This window comes from Cibotium barometz, chromosome 22, assembly GCF_041138505.1.
Source record: "Cibotium barometz isolate CiBa-2024 chromosome 22, ASM4113850v1, whole genome shotgun sequence".
Taxonomy (NCBI): domain Eukaryota; kingdom Viridiplantae; phylum Streptophyta; class Polypodiopsida; order Cyatheales; family Cibotiaceae; genus Cibotium; species Cibotium barometz.
This window is the reverse complement of record NC_141067.1, coordinates 10571243-10593613: the sequence shown is the minus strand read 5'-3', so window position 1 is coordinate 10593613 and position 22371 is coordinate 10571243. Positions and strand designations below refer to the sequence as shown.

At 38.7% G+C, this 22371-nt stretch overlaps 1 protein-coding gene, 1 long non-coding RNA gene and 1 pseudogene across 2 annotated transcripts; all 3 read right to left on the bottom strand.

Annotated features, from left to right (window-relative positions):
• LOC147626261 (caffeic acid 3-O-methyltransferase 1 pseudogene) overlaps window positions 1-15648 on the bottom strand; it is a 132874-nt pseudogene extending 117226 nt beyond the window's left edge.
• LOC147626263 (uncharacterized) lies at window positions 1040-13156 on the bottom strand. Its single transcript, XR_015268644.1, has 3 exons — window positions 12896-13156; window positions 12610-12762; window positions 1040-1195 (listed from the first exon to the last, which is right to left on the bottom strand). It is a non-coding gene; the product is annotated as an uncharacterized LOC147626263 (long non-coding RNA).
• Window positions 13501-14928, bottom strand: LOC147626262 (uncharacterized). Its single transcript, XM_086816219.1, has 4 exons — window positions 14569-14928; window positions 14401-14480; window positions 14218-14312; window positions 13501-13508 (listed from the first exon to the last, which is right to left on the bottom strand). Exons 1-4 carry the CDS (start codon window positions 14893-14895, stop codon window positions 13501-13503), a joined length of 510 nt encoding a protein of 169 aa, XP_086672345.1. The 5' UTR covers window positions 14896-14928.
• Window positions 15649-22371: the final 6723 nt, after the last annotated feature.

Sequence of the window (22371 nt, the reverse complement as noted above, 5' to 3'; positions counted from 1 at the left end):
ATTTCAAATTTGGAAGGTGAATTCCACATAACTCACTTTTATCTCAAATACATTAGAAGATCAAATACAATAGATGATCTCCATATAGAAATATATATATAGGCTTGAATGAGGATATTGATTCTTGTGCATTGTTATACATTTTTTTAATGTGGCCGTCCTCATGTTTCTTAAGTAAGGTATTCCAAGTGCTAATTTTTGTTCATAGATTGGGCCAAACCGAAGGAATGAAATAAAGAGATGAAAAAAAAAGAGATTAAGGAACATGATCAGCACTTGGATGCCACATGGTCATACCACACCAGTAAAGTGCAAGATCATAGTCTAGACATCAAGCATATTTCATTGTCAGCCCCTATATGTCAAAACTCACTAGCATAGATTCTTTTCAATGAAGGGGAATGGATTAATTGACAATGTAGATTAAGATAGGTATGCAATGGCATGGATGAACAGACATTGTTGATTGAAATAGGTATGCCCAAAAATTCTATCTAAGCCCAAGCAAGATACAATGTTGAGGATCACAGACCTTGATAATTGGAGACTCTCTCTTTTTTAATAACTCATAATCTATTACAAAGAAGAAAATTGCTTGAATAGAGAAATTACGGGTGCGTCTAACAACGCATCTAATAGCACGTGTATTTACGCGTGTATTGACGCATCTATTCACGCATCTACACTGAGAATCTAACACTACGTCTAACAGCGCGTCTATTTATGCATGTATTAGCACATCTATTAGTGCGTCTACACTGAGAATTAGACGCATATTTAGACGCAAAACAGAGAATACAAAAAATGAGATTTTGGTGTAGGCTAGTAAATGTACATCATTGCTTTCCAAAAATTTTCCATGATTACCAAAGCACATAATTTTAACAAAAACATCAATGCTTTTTTGTAAACCCATATATACAAAAATTAAGTGAGGTGAGGAGAATGAGACAATACGTAAAATAGTTTAGCCAATATCAATGATGAGCTATGGTTCAATCTCATCCTCAATGAGATCAACCCTTGCCAAACTATCTACTTCAAAATCCAAACAAGTGTTTAGATCTACAAATACATTCAACCCACTACTACTTGTGCTACTCATGTGCTGATCGAAATCAGCATCACCAATGGTAAGCTCGTCCTCATGGGTAATGGCCTCAATATTTGTATCTTCTATCTCATGATCATCCTCCTCTGTAAGATCCCTGTTCCCACCGAGCAATGGATTCGGGGTACTGACAGCGGAAGTAGCGCTTCTCGCGCGGGACAGGGGTCCCACACTCGGGGCCTTGCCCACGGATATCCGGATAAGAGACTAATCCGTCGGTTGTTCCAAAACCGAACCCGAAAAAACTTCCTTAACCGGAAAGCACGGGCGATTCCACCAGGATAACTTTTTACTCTAACGTAGTCAAGATCATTTCTGATCGAGATGATCCAATTACATCTATAAGATACTTAGTCAGTTCAAGGAAGAAACTTGCACTTGGATCATTGGGATCAACGCTTTTTTCCCCATTCAAGAGGCACAGCCGTTGATTCCTATCCATAGAACACTTACTGTCCGGGATTTATTTTTTTTTTCTATCGTAAAAACAAAAGTTTGAGTCTCGATTTACGGATCCATCAGTCCAGCCTAACCCCATCCAATCCCATGGGTTAGCCAACCGCCCAACCACTGTAGTGATGGGATCCACTTAAAAATTTGGTTAGGTTTTGTCCCGGGTACCAAGGAAAAGAGTTTCAAGGCCCCCTAGCCGGATGTTCATGCAAAATAAAACTAGTCACACCACTCACACACCCAATATGAAATTGCCTTTTTCAACCAGATTCAACCAGTTTAAAACAATCCTTTAATAAAACCATAGTATCATTGATCACCATCTTCCAATTTATCCAATTGATTCTTAATTTTCCATCATTCCTTCATCAGAGTATCTATGGCATCATTGGCAACTAGAACGCTCAGGAGCCGTTTCGATAGTTCCTAGCCAATAATACTTGGCAATATAATCACTTAACAAGATGGACTCTCGTTGAAGATCAGCAAGATCAACCAACAGATCCATATAAGGAGCCATGGACTCATCCATTGAAGACCAGCAAGGTCAATCAACCAGATCCATGCTCGATTTCAGAAAACAACTCCAACTCTGTTCCAATATCTTCCTCGACGCACGCGTGGGTATCCTAGGCGACCCAGAGCCCGAGCACCGTATGGTCAGCACCCTCTAGGATCCTTCGCAGGTAACCTAGCGCTTCACGCATAGGCCGCTTCCTTGGCCCCTCATCCACCGTACCGGAAGCTCACCATTTTAATCGCACCGAGGCTGGTCAAGACCTCGGCCGACCTTGCTACGCGAGACGTCCTTCATTGACTCCCCGTCAGCAGTTGCAACTTTCTCATCACGACCTTAATCACAAGACGGTCAAAATGCTCCCCCCAGCATTCTTGACATAAAACAATCATTTACAAACAGCATTTACAAACAGCATTTACAAACAGTTTACAATACAATTTCTATTTTAACTTTCATTTTTCCACATTATCCCTCCTCAATCTACATTACTTATTCCATATTCCATTTATATGTATACTCATCCCATCACATCATTTCCATCTCATCACTTCAGATTCCCTCACATCACAATCGTATATTCATATCCATACATCCACAACTATATGCGTACATTCACATCTACATGCATACATCTACATCCCTATGCATACATCCACATCCACATTCACATTCACCTCCATACATCTACATCTACATGCATACATCCACTCCACATTCACATCCACATCTATACATCTACATCTACATGCATACATCCACCTCTACATCCACATCTACGTCTATACACCTACATCTACATGCATACATCCACATCTCCATTCACACCTACATCTATACATCTACATCTACATGTATACATCCACATCTCCATTCCCATCTACATCTATACATCTACATCTACATGTATACATCCACATCTCCATTCCCATCTACATCTATACATCTACATCTACATATATACATCCACATCTCTATTCTCATCTACATCTATACATCTACATCTTCATGCATCCACCCACCTCCACATCCACATCTACATCTATACATCTACATCTACATGTATACATCCACATCTCTATTCACATCTACATCTATACATCTACATCTACATGCATACATCCACATCTCCATTCTCACCTACATCTATACATCTACATCTACATGCATCCACCCACCTCCACATCCACATCTACATCTATACATCTACATCTACATGCATACATCCACCTCCACATTCACACTCACATCCATACCTCTACATCTACATGCAAACATCCATATCTCCATGCATAATAATATTCTTTTAATTAATCTAGGATGATAGTTCCTAGGATATGGTAGGAAGTCCTCTTTTTATGCTTTGAATGAATTTATTTTATGCGTAATTTCTATAAAAATTTTGCCATAGCTCCACTACTATGACTGATAAATCTCAATTTTTTTCTAAGGGATAAAGCTTATCATTAAGGAATTTATTAGAATGGTCTCTAATTGGATCATCAATCCGTAATGGTCTCTAATTGGATCATTAATAAAATAATTAGAATGGTCTCTAATTGGATCATCAATCCATAATGGTCTCTAATTGGATCATTAAGAAAATAATTAGAATGGTCTCTAATTGGATCATCAATCCGTAATGGTCTCTAATTGGATCATTAATAAAATAATTAGAATGGTCTCTAATTGGATCATCAATCCATAATGGTCTCTAATTGGATCATTAAGAAAATAATTAGAATGGTCTCTAATTGGATCATCAATCCCTAATGGATTGAATCATCAACATACATAAACTAAAAGCATAGAAAAAAGCCATTAATTTGACCTCAAGCATAGCTTAATCTTGGATTAAGGAAAAGCTTTATGAAAAGCTTCATTTGGATTGAGAATGGGTCATGAGTATGACCATTTCTTGAGTGAGAGAGAGAAATTACATAAAAACCATTAGAATTTAAATATAAATGGAAATTAACTTCTATAGCATTTATTAAATTATGTAACTCTTCACTACTATTCACCAATTAACTTCAATAGCATTTAAAAAACCATACCAATTAAACTTCTCAAGCTTGAGAGGGATTGAGAAGAGAGAATCATTGAGTAATTATAGAAAAGATCAAAATTCAATATACTTACCTTATAATTTGCTTGATTCTTTATTCACGGTAGAGGCCCCCAACCAATCAATTGGTTTAGTATGTTGATGGAGCCACCAATGGGGATTGAAGAAAGAGAGAAGTGTCAAAAACTAGTGAATTATTAAAGAATTCACAGTTCTTGGCTTAGGTGGAGTAACATAGCATAAGACACTATATATTTTGGCTTAGATGGAGTAGAGTAACAAAGCATAAGACACTATATATTTTGGCTTAGGAGGAGTAGAGTAACAAAGCATAAGACACTATATATTTTGGCTTAGGTGGAGTAGAGTAACAAGGCATAAGACTCTATATCTTTTTCAACAAGGGGAGGCTTCTATTTATAGGAAAATTTGAGCTCCTAACCAAACAAACTGATTCTAGAATTTTCCAAGTCAGTTTGGTCACTTTTTGACCATTTTTAGGTCAGTTAAGCTAACTTTTTGGAACTAGACTTGAATGAGGAGAGAGGAGAGATAAAATATCTCAATTTTTATGAGTTTAAAATTTATTCAAGCATGTGAAATATGCACCTCCTTTAAAGAATTCTCCTTCTTCACATGTGTCATAATGGAATCATTTTAATATTGCTCATAGTTTTTTACTAATAAGCCTTGTACATTTTCAACTCTTCATCTTATGTGAGCATTTAAGGGACTCCCCTTCCTTACATATGTGTCATAATAAAATCATTATTCCCAAAATATCTCATATTTTTAATATTGTTCATATTTTTTTATTAATAAATCTTGTACATTTTCAACTCTTCATCTTATGTGAAATATGCACCTCCTTTAAAGAACTCTCCTTCCTTACATATGTGTCATAATGGAATCATTTTAATATTGCTCATAGTTTTTTACTAATAAACCTTGTACATTTTCAACTCTTCATCTTATGTGAGCATTTAAGGGACTCCCCTTCCTTACATATGTGTCATAATAAAATCATTATTTCCAAAATATCTCATATTTTTAATATAGTTTTTTACTAATAAACCTTGTACATTTTCAACTCTTCATCTTATGTGAAATATGCACCTCCTTTAAAGAACTCCCCTTCCTTACATATGTGTTTATTTACTAATAAACCTTGTACATTTTCAACTCTTCATCTTATGTGAAATATGCACCTCCTTTAAAGAACTCCCCTTCCTTACATATGTATTTATTTACTAATAAACCTTGTACATTTTCAACTCTTCATCTTATGTGAGCATTTACTCATTTTTGGGTATCTTCTTTTACAATTTGGATTTATCTCCTCCCTACACATGGATTGATGCTATTGGCCCATAGGAACCTTAATTGGACCATAGTCTAAAGATTTATGAAAATCTAGACCCTTAGGCTAAGGTTCTTTATACCTATTTCCAATTAATTCCAATTGCACATTGGAAAATTCTTTTTAAATTTCTGTTTCAGGGGAGCTCATCTGAATTATAAGAGATATTTTTCTATCCAGAAATATTCAAAATCTGAATATTCTCTCTCTAGAATATTTTCTCTCTCTAGGTTAAAACAGTCACAAACAAGATCTCTTATATTTCAAAAAAGGAATTGATTACAGGAGAATATACTAGACATCAAAAAGGGGTTGGGGGAGGAATCTTACATTCTACCCCACTTAAAAAAACGCGAGATGTCCTCATCTCGTAACTTGGAATAATTTCGCAAGATGCACGAATATGAGACTTAGAGAAAAATTTTAATCACAATTAACCACCAAGAAAAGTCTTAAAGAGAGCAAGATTCAAAATAATAACAAGATTTAAACTTTATTCATTCTCGGAACTTATACAGTAAAGATAGAGAAACTCTTTACACTTCCATAAGCCCGTCCATCATATGGTCACAAAAGCAGTCCTCACAAGCTGCACAAGTATAGGGTAACTCATCTATGGGAATGATTCTGCTGGTTATTGCCGCACCTATCTCAGTGGTATGAGGTGATCTAACAAAAGGACCTCTGAGAGGCAAGCCAAAAACAGGGTAAAGGCATATCTTCTCATGAGGAAGAAAACACGCCAGTAAGAAGACCCGCTCAGAAAACCCAAGATGCCTTGATCTCATGACGCAGTAGTATCGGAGACCCAAACCCAAGGCTTCGATAACCATGGCCAAGCGGACATTGTTACGAAAGTGCTGCTGACCCCAGGGTGTTACCCTAGTTATGTTTTGATAGGTCCGCCATTTGGTCTGCGCTACAGAAGTTCCTAGGTGAGGAAAAAGTGAGCGCTCATACTGTTCTATAAAGTCTTTCTTCACAGACTCTCTTGCGTCTTGAAGGTGAGAAATCATCAGGGATAAAACTAATTCCTGTTGCCAAGCCATGAAGGAGATTAAGAAAGAAAGGAGATTGATGGGAGTAAGATTACTGTGAGCGACAAGTAAAAGTTACGACTTATATAAAGGAAGGAGCTAGCGTAACCTAGAAGCCAACGGTAACTTGCCACTGAAGTTTTACCGTCTTTCCATGATTTGTGTTTGACACATTTTTCTATAGAAGGCATTAAGAATTTTGAGATGAGGAGATAAAAGAAACTTGTAGGCTAAGTCACCTACTTTCATTGAATTCAGATATAAGGATCACAATATCTGGGGAATAACTTCTTATACTCCCCAAGAGATAAAGAACTTCTTTTGGGCCGTACTCGAATGAAAACCAAAACCTTGGTATCCAAAACACCGATTCTCACTTCTAAACTCATTGTTCTAAATCCTTAAAACAGGCGTGACTCCTGAGAAGTATTCTAAGAAAAGGGTCTTTCTTTTTTAAACAGAAATTTTCTTTTATTTTAGAGAGGGAATAATTATAAGATCAGAAAGGAAGATTCTTACTCCAGTATACCTCGAAGGTTGGGGAGGAATCTTACATTCTACCCCACTTAAAAAGTGCGAGATGTCCTCATCTCGCAAGGTAGAGGACAGCTCTTTTTTCTTAAGATCCAATTTTATTCTGGGTTCCTTATATTCTTGTCAACCCAACAGAACACTGGGATAAATATCCCTTATATAGAACTCATAATTAAATAACAATTCATTCAGATCTTATCATTCATATCTTTAACATGATAATGGTCCATTAGACCGAAAAATTTCCTTCTGAACATTCCTTCACGAGAATTTCAGTTAAGCTAGTCCTCAATTTGACATCCCTTAACTTGATCTACCGATCAAGTATTAACAGTAGCAATCTAACAGCACAACCCACTAACCTCATAGTGATTGGCTGAATTCATTATCATCATTCTAGTTATGAATGGACTCGTCCCATTCCCCCTCATTGTGGTTTCATTATATTTCAACTAATTTTTAAAAATCAACATTTTTCAATCAGCATTTTCAATCAGAATCCAAATCAATTCATTCATTCTCAAACATAATTAAAAATCATATCAATCACATTCGAAATCATCATCTAGATAGCATTAACGCTTATAATTTCAAGTCTTAGATTTACTCGTATATACTGTCAGTAAAGAGCTGCAGTATACTCTCGGTATATACGGGTAGTCACGGCCCTTGGAATTATAAGGTAAATACCATCATGTCTAGGCCTCAAGCAAGTCAGGGTTCTATATAATTGCAAAACTTCCATTTGAAGACCCAATTACCAAATTACGAATTTCAGTTTGAATATCAAATTGTATGAATTATCTCACACAATTATAACCTTTTTGTGTTTCTTGATAGATTTTTGATATATTTGTCTTCTCAGTTGATCTTTATTAACCAAACGCTCTGATACCAACTGTAAGATCCCTGTTCCCACTGAGCAATGGATTCGGGGTACTGACAGCGGAAGTAGCGCTTCTCGCGCGGGACAGGGGTCCCACACTCGGGGCCTTGCCCACGGATATCCGGATAAGAGACTAATCCGTCGGTTGTTCCAAAACCGAACCCGAAAAAACTTCCTTAACCGGAAAGCACGGGCGATTCCACCAGGATAACTTTTTACTCTAACGTAGTCAAGATCATTTCTGATCGAGATGATCCAATTACATCTATAAGATACTTAGTCAGTTCAAGGAAGAAACTTGCACTTGGATCATTGGGATCAACGCTTTTTTCCCCATTCAAGAGGCACAGCCGTTGATTCCTATCCATAGAACACTTACTGTCCGGGATTTATTTTTTTTTTCTATCGTAAAAACAAAAGTTTGAGTCTCGATTTACGGATCCATTAGTCCAGCCTAACCCCATCCAATCCCATGGGTTAGCCAACCGCCCAACCACTGTAGTGATGGGATCCACTTAAAAATTTGGTTAGGTTTTGTCCCGGGTACCAAGGAAAAGAGTTTCAAGGCCCCCTAGCCAGATGTTCATGCAAAATAAAACTAGTCACACCACTCACACACCCAATATGAAATTGCCTTTTTCAACCAGATTCAACCAGTTTAAAACAATCCTTTAATAAAACCATAGTATCATTGATCACCATCTTCCAATTTATCCAATTGATTCTTAATTTCCCATCATTCCTTCATCAGAGTATCTATGGCATCATTGGCAACTAGAACGCTCAGGAGCCGTTTCGATAGTTCCTAGCCCATAATACTTGGCAATATAATCACTTAACAAGATGGACTCTCGTTGAAGATCAGCAAGATCAACCAACAGATCCATATAAGGAGCCATGGACTCATCCATTGAAGACCAGCAAGGTCAATCAACCAGATCCATGCTCGATTTTAGAAAACAACTCCAACTCTGTTCCAATATCTTCCTCGACGCACGCGTGGGTATCCTAGGCGACCCAGAGCCCGAGCACCGTATGGTCAGCACCCTCTAGGATCCTTCGCAGGTAACCTAGCGCTTCACGCATAGGCCGCTTCCTTGGCCCCTCATCCACCGTACCGGAAGCTCACCATTTTAATCGCACCGAGGCTGGTCAAGACCTCGTTCGACCTTGCTACGCGAGACGTCCTTCATTGACTCCCCGTCAGCAGTTGCAACTTTCTCATCACGACCTTAATCACAAGACGGTCAAAATGCTCCCCCCAGCATTCTTGACATAAAACAATCATTTACAAACAGCATTTACAAACAGTTTACAATACAATTTCTATTTTAACTTTCATTTTTCCACATTATCCCTCCTCAATCTACATTACTTATTCCATATTCCATTTATATGTATACTCATCCCATCACATCATTTCCATCTCATCACTTCAGATTCCCTCACATCACAATCATATATTCACATCCATACATCCACAACTATATGCGTACATTCACATCTACATGCATACATCTACATCCCTATGCATACATCCACATCCACATTCACATTCACCTCCATACATCTACATCTACATGCATACATCCACTCCACATTCACATCCACATCTATACATCTACATCTACATGCATACATCCACCTCTACATCCACATCTACGTCTATACACCTACATCTACATGCATACATCCACATCTCCATTCACACCTACATCTATACATCTACATCTACATGTATACATCCACATCTCCATTCCCATCTACATCTATACATCTACATCTACATGTATACATCCACATCTCCATTCCCATCTACATCTATACATCTACATCTACATATATACATCCACATCTCTATTCTCATCTACATCTATACATCTACATCTTCATGCATCCACCCACCTCCACATCCACATCTACATCTATACATCTACATCTACATGTATACATCCACATCTCTATTCACATCTACATCTATACATCTACATCTACATGCATACATCCACATCTCCATTCTCACCTACATCTATACATCTACATCTACATGCATCCACCCACCTCCACATCCACATCTACATCTATACATCTACATCTACATGCATACATCCACCTCCACATTCACACTCACATCCATACCTCTACATCTACATGCAAACATCCATATCTCCATGCATAATAATATTCTTTTAATTAATCTAGGATGATAGTTCCTAGGATATGGTAGGAAGTCCTCTTTTTATGCTTTGAATGAATTTATTTTATGCGTAATTTCTATAAAAATTTTGCCATAGCTCCACTACTATGACTGATAAATCTCAATTTTTTTCTAAGGGATAAAGCTTATCATTAAGGAATTTATTAGAATGGTCTCTAATTGGATCATCAATCCGTAATGGTCTCTAATTGGATCATTAATAAAATAATTAGAATGGTCTCTAATTGGATCATCAATCCATAATGGTCTCTAATTGGATCATTAAGAAAATAATTAGAATGGTCTCTAATTGGATCATCAATCCGTAATGGTCTCTAATTGGATCATTAATAAAATAATTAGAATGGTCTCTAATTGGATCATCAATCCATAATGGTCTCTAATTGGATCATTAAGAAAATAATTAGAATAGTCTCTAATTGGATCATCAATCCCTAATGGATTGAATCATCAACATACATAAACTAAAAGCATAGAAAAAAGCCATTAATTTGACCTCAAGCATAGCTTAATCTTGGATTAAGGAAAAGCTTTATGAAAAGCTTCATTTGGATTGAGAATGGGTCATGAGTATGACCATTTCTTGAGTGAGAGAGAGAAATTACATAAAAACCATTAGAATTTAAATATAAATGGAAATTAACTTCTATAGCATTTATTAAATTATGTAACTCTTCACTACTATTCACCAATTAACTTCAATAGCATTTAAAAAACCATACCAATTAAACTTCTCAAGCTTGAGAGGGGTTGAGAAGAGAGAATCATTGAGTAATTATAGAAAAGATCAAAATTCAATATACTTACCTTATAATTTGCTTGATTCTTTATTCACGGTAGAGGCCCCCAACCAATCAATTGGTTTAGTATGTTGATGGAGCCACCAATGGGGATTGAAGAAAGAGAGAAGTGTCAAAAACTAGTGAATTATTAAAGAATTCACAGTTCTTGGCTTAGGTGGAGTAACATAGCATAAGACACTATATATTTTGGCTTAGATGGAGTAGAGTAACAAAGCATAAGACACTATATATTTTGGCTTAGGAGGAGTAGAGTAACAAAGCATAAGACACTATATATTTTGGCTTAGGTGGAGTAGAGTAACAAGGCATAAGACTCTATATCTTTTTCAACAAGGGGAGGCTTCTATTTATAGGAAAATTTGAGCTCCTAACCCAACAAACTGATTCTAGAATTTTCCAAGTCAGTTTGGTCACTTTTTGACCATTTTTAGGTCAGTTAAGCTAACTTTTTGGAACTAGACTTGAATGAGGAGAGAGGAGAGATAAAATATCTCAATTTTTATGAGTTTAAAATTTATTCAAGCATGTGAAATATGCACCTCCTTTAAAGAATTCCCCTTCTTCACATATGTGTCATAATGGAATCATTTTAATATTGCTCATAGTTTTTTACTAATAAGCCTTGTACATTTTCAACTCTTCATCTTATGTGAGCATTTAAGGGACTCCCCTTCCTTACATATGTGTCATAATAAAATCATTATTCCCAAAATATCTCATATTTTTAATATTGCTCATATTTTTTTATTAATAAACCTTGTACATTTTCAACTCTTCATCTTATGTGAAATATGCACCTCCTTTAAAGAACTCTCCTTCCTTACATATGTGTCATAATGGAATCATTTTAATATTGCTCATAGTTTTTTACTAATAAACCTTGTACATTTTCAACTCTTCATCTTATGTGAGCATTTAAGGGACTCCCCTTCCTTACATATGTGTCATAATAAAATCATTATTCCCAAAATATCTCATATTTTTAATATAGTTTTTTACTAATAAACCTTGTACATTTTCAACTCTTCATCTTATGTGAAATATGCACCTCCTTTAAAGAACTCCCCTTCCTTACATATGTGTTTATTTACTAATAAACCTTGTACATTTTCAACTCTTCATCTTATGTGAAATATGCACCTCCTTTAAAGAACTCCCCTTCCTTACATATGTATTTATTTACTAATAAACCTTGTACATTTTCAACTCTTCATCTTATGTGAGCATTTACTCATTTTTGGGTATCTTCTTTTACAATTTGGATTTATCTCCTCCCTACACATGGATTGATGCTATTGGCCCATAGAAACCTTAATTGGACCATAGTCTAAAGATTTATGAAAATCTAGACCCTTAGGCTAAGGTTCTTTATACCTATTTCCAATTAATTCCAATTGCACATTGGAAAATTCTTTTTAAATTTCTGTTTCAGGGGAGCTCATCTGAATTATAAGAGATATTTTTCTATCCAGAAATATTCAAAATCTGAATATTCTCTCTCTAGAATATTTTCTCTCTCTAGGTTAAAACAGTCACAAACAAGATCTCTTATATTTCAGAAAAGGAATTGATTACAGGAGAATATACTAGACATCAAAAAGGGGTTGGGGGAGGAATCTTACATCTCTTGTATCACGGTCATCATCACCTCCATGGCCATGATCATCCTCCATACGCTCCATATTCATAAATGTACTATACATCACTTTGGAACGTGGTTTTATAGGTATGACATGCCACCATCTATTATTATCCACCATTGGTTGATAGACAACCTAATTCAAACACAAATATAATCATGTTATTTTCCTTGCATCGAAGGTATCAAATATTTAAAAGTGAGTATTTTTATATGTGTGTACAGTACCTGTTCACATTGTTGCGGTAGTACTAGTGTGTCCTTCTTACTTTGCCAAAACTTTGTGGAGTTAATAGTTACAAATCCACTTGCATGGCGTTTGATTGTTGCATTAGGGCCTCTTTCCACCACGTCCTTAAACCACTTTACATCCAAAACATACACAAAGAAGCATCGAAAGTCAAGCTTAATAATATCTTGGATTATGCCACAATAATCATCCATGGCTCCATTGGCTCCCTTAAAGCTAGCAATGATGCCGCAATCTTGTGTGTTTCTCTTATCATCAATCCGTTGTGGTCAAAAATGCTTACCCTGACACCAAGGATTTCACTGACATAAACGAGAACATGTGAACATGTTAATAACACAAAAAATCTTGTGATCACATGTTATATTCACAAAGCTTTCACAAGGGCCCAAAAAAATTATCTTTGTCAGGCATAAAAAATCTAATTAGGTGGCCATTGACCTACTCTTATGTGAAGATGGTAACATGAGAACATGTGAATAGCTTAATCCCATGTGTAGCCAAGCTTTTAAGAGGTTCCCAAATGGCAAGTGACCTGTTATTTTGTGAACGGTAATATGAGAACATGTGAATAACTTGTTCACATGTGTTATTATCACAAAAAATCTTGTGATCACGTGAATATTAAATCCCTGCCTGACACCATATAGCAATGAACATAGTGTAGTACACCAAGACAAAATCAATTAAATAAGCAATCTAAATTATTGAAAGCTCCTCACTTATGCATAGCATTCTATATACTGACCTTGCTCATGCATCCCCTAGCATACTCCCATTCTTCCATTGTGATATGCATCCCCTCGTCTTTCTCTGCTTTCTCCATTTCGTCAAGTAGCCAATCCACATGAATATCCTTTGGAAGTGCTCTTAGATACTGAGGGTATGGCACACGAGATCCGTGGTGTGTACGAAAGAGGGCCCTTTCTTCTTGTCTTCTTGCCTTTGCATCCTCGTATCTTGTCACCCATCTTTTCATCACATCACTATTAAGCAAGCTATAGAGGTTGATATTATTAAGCAACTCTGTGTCTATTACTTTGTTGCGTCCTTTACCTTGAGGCACAATAGAGGTCATCCTTAGGTCTTCATCATCTCTCCATAGTCGTGGGAGAGAGCTATCCACATCAACAAGAAACTCAGAAATATATACAAGTGACTCTTGTACCAACCAACCCTTGGCCATGCTACCTTCGGGTCTTGCATTTTGTCTCATGAAACCCTTCAAGGTCTTCATGAAACGCTCAAGGAAGAACAACCATCGTGCATGTATAGTACTGCATATAGCAAACTCATCCACCAAATGCACTATGAGATGTAGTTGGCTTGTGAGAATAGAACATGGAAATGTCTCCTCCACTAAACAAGCCACCTCCACTGACATAACTCGAGCATTCTCAAGCGTGGTGGGATCTATTTCCTTTGAGCTCACATACCTAGAAATGAAAAAGTACACCATATTAGCAATATGAACACCTTGCATGGAGCATTGATATGCATCACATTTTGTATCATGTAAAGTACCTCACAAGCTCGCCCATCTTGTAAATACAATCTTTCACATCCTTCGATGCACTACGAGAAATGCTAGTAGGTAGTATGAACTAAACACACGAGGAATTGTTGATTAGTTACTTCTAATTCACTCACAAATTTGAAAGGAAAAAAATATTATGCACATAAAATACTTACTTGGATCATCTTGTGCCAATCATGAGATTTCAAGCCATATAATTGCTCTACACCTCTTTTCTTGCTCTTTGTAAAGGCCCCCTTCAAACACCTCATGCATCGAGTGGGAGTACGAATTGTAGTAATAGCATGCTTCACCGCCACCATCTCTAGCTTTGATAACCTCCACGGTGCACGAGGTAAAAAAACACGCCCATTTGGTCTCTCTTGTGGCCAAGCTTCATGCATCCTCCCTGTGGTACGTAGATCCTCCCTTATGCCTACGGAATCTTGTGTCCCATTCAAATGTTCCCAAATGGTAGATGCCACATTCTTGAAGATATGCATGGGATCAAGCAGGTGATTGATCTTGAGGTGGGACCAATATGGTAAACGATAAAAGATGGAGTATCTAAACAAAAGCTGGTGTTAGCGGGCAATCTTTATTTCCAGCCAATATAGCACACAATAGTTACAAACCCTTACCGGCTCATGCCAAGTGGTGGAAGAGTCGTGGAACCGTCCCAAATTCTCATCCAATCTCTTGCAGTGAGTGATTGTGGGAGGACTTCATTCCAAGGGGCAACATATCAAGGATGACACAGAATGCGATGTTGATCATAAGATTGGGATAATATCAAAGGTTTAAGCTTGGCTATAATATGATTACCTTCATGAAAAGGGCGTCGTCGGATGGCAAGCTCTGGAACATGTCTCTTCCAACGTGCGCTCCACTCCTGCGTGCAATATACACATCAATTAGCAGTGATGCAATGGAGGTATTGTGAGCAGCTTAACGCAATGCAAGAACTGTGCAAACGTAGGAGCTGTGTACCTGGGTGTGCTGGGGCTGCTCGCACTACGTGAGGCAAGTCGAAATTAATGCCGTGTATGTGAGGATGCTTGTCCCACGATCATGGCGATGTAGAAGCCCAGTCCCCCGCCCACGTCCACCACAGTCTTAACACCACGGAAGCCGGTGTAGGCTTCCAGCAAGGGGCCCATGAAGAGCCAGCTATGGCTCAACATAGCCAAGTTGAAGTCCCTGTTAGTTGGAGGCACTGTCCGTGCGGGCATTCTCGAACTGGTTGTAGCCGGCATGTGCGCTAGCGAAGGGTATGGATCCCGTCAAGATGGCATCCGACAGGTGTGGCCAGCAGTCCATGAAACTCTTCCCTCAGTGCAAGTGGAAATAATGGGCGAGAGAGAGGCCGGCGGTGGCGGCCTGCTGGCCTCCACCATCCGTCGTCCTGTGGCTTCAAGTACCAAAAATAAGAGGAGTGTATATACAAGAGGCACGAAGCCAAGCCAGTGGTGGCTAAGTACAAAAAAGATTAGCTAGCACTACTTCTACGTCTAATCTAAGTTCTCCACGTCCTCGCTCCCTTCTGCACTCCCTTCTACACTCCCTTCTCCGCCTCCTTCTTCCTCATCTTCTTGTGCAGGGTCCTGTAAACAAGGGACAACATATATCAATGTATGAAAAATCAAATCTTTATTTATAATATTGACATTATTTAATTACTTTCAAATACCTCGGGGGACTCTCCACCAGTAGCCCGGATATACTGCTCTTCAGTAATCAACCCGTCATTATAGAAGTGCCTCCATGTATCTTCTCTGCGATGGTGGCAGTGGTAGGCTGTCTTGACAGGAGTAGGGTACCTGCCCACGATATCAAGCTGCAAGATGATACAATTTGCGAAGGGGTTAGTACAAAGAAACAACCTCCTAATAAACTACATAAACAATATAATTTGAGATCGATACTTACAAACTGGGCCTCCCATGATTCAACACCCCCTGCTCCAAAATGCACGCTTCCATATTGCTCTATTTGGATCCTTTGTGCCTCCACGTGCTTTAGACTGGGTTCCTCCTTTGCTGACTTCATTGCTTTCTTCCACTCACGCTTGTGAGCGGTGTGGGGCGGGCCCCTTGGTGGTTGACCTCCCTGGAGCTTGGCAAGCTCTGCTAGTGCATGCCTCTTAAGCGAAGATCTTTTATTGCTAAGTATCGAAACAATCTTTAACTTGGCCCATTTATCTGTGAACTGAACATTGGGGGGGTTAGGATACCTAGAGCGAACAACAGTGAGGGTCTCATCAGCCAACCTCTTTGGTTGATCTTTGTAGTGAATAAAGCAATCTCTGTAATTGTTAGCAATTACAGAGCTCATGAAGGCCATGATGTCCTTCCCACGTGCATCCATCAAGATGCCTCCTGTCTGAGTGATGTCATAGTAGATTGTACCAGCACCCGGAGGCACGTCTAAATCATCTGAATCATTCTCGTCCCCACCACCACCCCTCCCAAGCACTGTGCCATGCATCCCCCACCGCTCTCCCTGCTACTACGTCTGCTACTGTGTCGTATGTTGAGCTAGTACGCTGGCCACTTGTAGCTAGAGAACCAAGTCTCAACTGCACAAGAGTACGTGGACAGCTCTGTGAGGTAGAAGGGCCTCCTGAGGGCATGGGGGAAGGGGCATAGGACGGCATGCGGGAAAGGGCTCGGCTATGTAGCCGGCTAAGCTGTGTAGACTCTGCTGGGGTAATCTCAAAAGGTGTGGGGTTGGGGTGGTTTGGACTCTGTAGTGCCGACTCCTGGGGGGTGTTTAGAGTACCCGTCATGTAGCTGTATAACCCCCCTAGGTTTCGGAGGGTGCCCTAAAAGGTTATACAAGTCCCGAAAGATGGTCTCCCAAAGATCAGGTGAGCCTGAAGAGCTTCCTGGCCACATGATGAACTGGAAAAAAGAAAAAAACAAGATTACTGATGAACTGAGAAGAGAAAAAGAACAGAAAAAGAGAGAAAAAGAGAGAAGGAAAGAGAGTAGAAAAGGCATGCATAGCGGGGATAAAAGAGAGGAGAAAGAAGAGGAAAAGAGGGGATAAAAGAGAGGAGAAAAAAAGAGAGAAAAAGAGAGAAGATAAGAGAGAAAAAGAGAGACAAAAAGAGAAGGAAAGAGAGGATAAAAGAGAGAAGGAAAAAGAGAGGAAAATATAGAGTGCAATCCATTTTTTCAATCATGCTTTCCCTTTCCATCATTCATGCAATCCCCTTCTTCAATCATGCAATCCCTTTCCATCATTCATGCGATCCCTTTCTTCATTCATGCAATCACTTATTTCCATGAAAGGAGAGGAAAAGAGAGGAGAAAAGAGAGAAAAAGTGGGGATAAAAGAGAGGAGAAAGGAGAGGAAAAGAGAGGAGAAAAAAGACAAAAAAAAAGAGAGGAGAAAAATAGCGTCTATCTTTGCGTATAACAGCGCGTCTATAGATGCGATTATTTGTTTCCAACAGAGAGTAGACGCATCTATAGATGCGCTCTTAGATGCGCTTTTAGACGCGCTCTGACAAAGATGGACTATTCTAAAAACTCGAAAAGGACATGCGCCCGACCAAGGATTTAATATTCACGTGATCACAAGATTTTTTATGATAATAACACATGTGGACAAGTTATTCACATGTTCTCATGTTACCGTTCACAAAATAACAGGAAACTTGCCTTTTGGGAACCCCTTAAAAGCTTGGCTACACATGGGAATAAGATATTCACATGTTCTCATGTTACCATCTTCACATAATAGCAGGTTAGTGGCCACCTAAGAAGATTTTTTATGCCCGACAAAGATAATTTTTTTAGGCCCTTGTGAAAGCTTTGTGAATATAACATGTGATCACAAGATTTTTTGTGTTATTAACATATGTTATTAACATGTTCACATGTTCTCGTTTACGTCAGTGAAATCCCTGCGCCCGACACAAAAGCACAACAGTTGTACCAAAAACATTCGTTTCAAAGAGAGCAAAGGACGAATCCAAAGAGAGCAACTTTCAAAGAAGATCAACCCTAAAGATACTTACCTTGGATAGAGGTATGGAAGCTTCTTGTCCTTCTTCAAAGCTGCTTCTCTTTCTTCTCTTCCTTGTTCACCCTTTGCTTCTCTTTCTTCTCTTCTTTGTTCACCCTCTTCTCTTGTGTGCTTGGAGATGATTGTGTAAGCTTGGAGATAAATGTGGGTGCTTGAAGATAAGTGTGGATGCTAGGCTGTGGATCTGTTAATAACAAAGCAAGCCCGTTAAAAGTATGTGAAGAAAAGCAAGCACGCTAAAAGTAGGTTTGAAAATCGCATCTATAAGCGCGTCTAATATCGCGTCTGTTTTGTGTAGTGCACGTGTATATACGCGTCTAAATGCGCATTTAATTGCACGTTTACAACACGATTTAGACGCGCCTATAGACGTGCACCACACAGAACAGACGCGGTATTAGATGCGCCACAGAGTTTTTAGATTAAATATTTGATACAAGAGTAATTTTTTTGGGTTGTTTATTTGTAGGATGTCTTCATCTTCAACACGTAGCTCCAGTGATGAGGATGAATCCCTCCGTATCCACCATTGCGAAATGTGGTTGGAGCAAAAAATCAAATGTATGTGTGATCGATGTTGTCGAGGAAACATGTATCGTGCATGCAAGATTACACTCAATCACATCTTAAAGTATGGAGAATGGGATGCGACCGTAAACATAGTAAGTGTTAAAGAGTTAAGGTTGATTGAGATACCTATGGGTGTTCATATGTTTGAGTTATGATCCCATTTTAATTTGATACAGGATGTAGTGCCACACCCGCATATGTTGCCCTATGCTCGTCTCGTGAGGAGACAAAGCGTCGGCGATATAAGGTGGGATCTTCAGGAGGGACCGTTACGGATGCATGGAGTGATGGTGATAGTAGCCCTCCGCCATTACCTCATGAAGCCATGGAGGAGGAGGTGTTTGATGATATGGTACGGGATTTATATGTCCATTCCGAAGGGAGGGATGATAGCATGAAGCAGGACGATCTTTTTACCATAACATCGAGTCCACTGTTTGAGGGGTGCACATTCTCTGTTCTACGCGCCTCCCTTGAGTTACTAAACTTGCAAACCATCTATGGATGGAGCAATGCAAGTTTGAATGCATTACTCAAGTAAGCTTTAAAGTCTATTTTGCAAACATGGTGAATTATGCTAGTGGGTCAATTACTCGAATGCTTTTCCTCATTTATGGTCTTCACGTGTGCACGCTATTGTGTAAAATGCTTCCAAGGGAGAATAAATTACCCACCTCAAGAGATATGGCAAGGCAACATGTGACCTCTCTTGGAGGATTAGATTACAAGCGCATCCATGCATGCGTCAGCGATTGCGTTTTGTTTCGTGGACTACATAAGGATGTAAGAGAGTGTCCTACTTATGGAGAGGCAAGATATAGAGCAGATCTCAAAACTTTGGACGTGCCTCGTAAGGTTCTGTGACATTTTTCCATAATCCCTCGCATCCTACATATGTTCAAGTGTAAATCAAGTGCAGAGCTCATGTCATGGCATTCCTCCCATCGATCAACCCGATGGCAAGTGGAGAACTCCCGTAGACACTCGTGTGGAAGCATATTAAAGACACATGGCCAAGATTCAAGGAAATACCTAGGAGCTTGAGACTAATCATAATCTTTCACCCTCTATGGCGGCGATTAAGAAAGGACATGTTATGTTATCCCTTCTAATTCCAGGGAAACATAAAGTCAAAAATCCTGATGTTTATTTGGAGCCTTTGATTGACGAGCTAGAGATACTTTGGAGAGGTATCGAGGTGCATGATGTGAGCAGGCCTCCCTCGTCTCACGAGACTTCAACTACAAAGCAATCTTGATGTGGACGATGCATGACTTCCCAGGCTATCACTACAAGACAATGCTGCCATACACGCGTTTCATACACGCGATAAATTACGAGCACGTGTATGGTCGCGCATGTATTTGAATAGAATCGGACGCGTGTATTTTGGCATTTAAATTCGCGTGTATATTTGCATTTATCAACGCGTGTATAAACGCGTTTATATACATGCAATAATACACGCATCAATACACGCTACTATACACGCATTAATACACGCATGGTTAAGAAAAACTGAAAAAAAAATAAAGAAAAACTGAATTCCTTTACAAAATTAAGAACTATTTTCTTTAAACCATCTCATAGTACATTACAGTATACATCATTACTACACAATCCCACTACATGCATTTACAGCAATGAAATATATTCAAAAATAAATCATGCATATGAGATGATAATTAAAAGACAACACATACAATAGAAATGTCATCAATTTAGAACGATACAGTGACGGATTGGTTAGGGTTTGATCTCATCTTCAATAAGATCCATCCTTGCCAAACGATCAACATCAATATCCATTTGATCAATTTGTAAGGCTACGATTAAATTTATTCCACTATCGATATTATGTACTCCATTGATAATGGTATCGATGTCCTGATCATCCTCATCAACATCACCATCATCCTCAATGGTAGGGTCATTCTCATGATCATGAGAAATGGCACGCTCATCCTCATTATCATGATCATCTCTTATTTCTTGATCATCGATCGCAACATCTTCATTGGCATGTTCGACATCATCTTCATTGCGGCTTGTTACATCCTCCATATGCTCCATATCAGTGAATGTATTATACATCACTTTGGAACGTGGTGCAATAGGGATGACGTACCACCATTTAATGTCATGCACCATTGGTAGATAGATAACCTACTCAAATACACATACTACAATAATTAATTAGCATATCAAAAGTCAAGGGGTACGCGAGCTTAGATATATATGTACATGAAACACATTAGTAAAAAAATGCATACCTGCTCACATTGTTGTGGCAATATGAGCCTATCTTTCTTTGTTTGCCAAAACTTTGTAGAGTCAATAGTTACATAGCCACTTGCATGGCGTTTTATCGTTGCATCAGGCCCTTTTTCCACCACGTTCATTTGCCATTTGACATCCAAAACATACACAAAGAAGCGACGAAAGTCAAGCCTAAATATGTCTTGGATTATGCCACAATAATCATCCATTTTTCCATTAGCTCCCTCAAAGCTACTAATGACACCGCAATCTTGTGTATTTCTCTTTTCATCAATTCTTTGTGTTCGAAAATGCTTGCCTTCACACCATATAGCATTGAACATAGTGCACTGGACCAAAATAGAAGCAATATTTGTGTAAGAAATGTGAATAAATATTAAAAGCAAATCACTTACAACTAATGCAAAACATTAGTTCTATGTACCTTTAACATGCATCCTCGTGCATACTCCCATTCTTCCGCCGTGATATGCAGACCCTCGTCGCTCTCTGCTCTCTCCATTTCCTCATGCAACCAATTAACATGGATATCATTCGGAAGTGTTGCTAGATGCGTAGGGTACGCCTTACGAGAGCCATGTTGCCTCCGAAAGAGAGCTCTTTCTGCTTGCCTTTTTGTCTTTGCATCCTCATATCTTGTAACCCATCTCCTCATCACATCACTATTAAGGATACAAGTGAAATTGAGATCATCAATCAATGTTCTATCAATTACTTTACTTTGTCCTTTTCCTTGAGGCACAATAGAGGTCATCCTCAAGTCCTCTTCATTGCTCCATAGTCGTGGTAAAGAGCTGTCCACCTGACCAAGAAATTCTGAAATATATACAAGAGACTCTTGTATCAGCCATGCTTCCTTCAGGCCTTGCACTTTGCCTCACAAAGTCTTTTAAGGTCTTCATGAAGCGCTCTAGGAAGAACATCCAACGTGCATGCACAGTACCACACATAAAGCGATTTCGTCCACTAAATGCACAATGAGATGTAGTTGACTTGTGAAAATGGTTCGCGCGAAAAAGTCTCCTCTACCAAATAAACCACCTCCACTGCCATAACACGCGCATCATCCAATGTGGCTGGATCAATTGCTTTGG

Bases quoted from the DNA above. Each gene is read 5' to 3' on its own strand.
- LOC147626262 (XM_086816219.1), bottom strand. From the start codon at position 14,895: ATGCATATCTTCAAGAATGTGGCATCTACCATTTGGGAACATTTGAAT. The intron at 14,481-14,568 runs GTAAGTATTTTA...TCGTGTGTTTAG, and splicing joins ATTGGCACAAGATGATCCAA to TTCATACTACCTACTAGCAT. The intron at 14,313-14,400 runs GTACTTTACATG...TTTCATTTCTAG, and splicing joins AAGATGGGCGAGCTTGTGAG to GTATGTGAGCTCAAAGGAAA.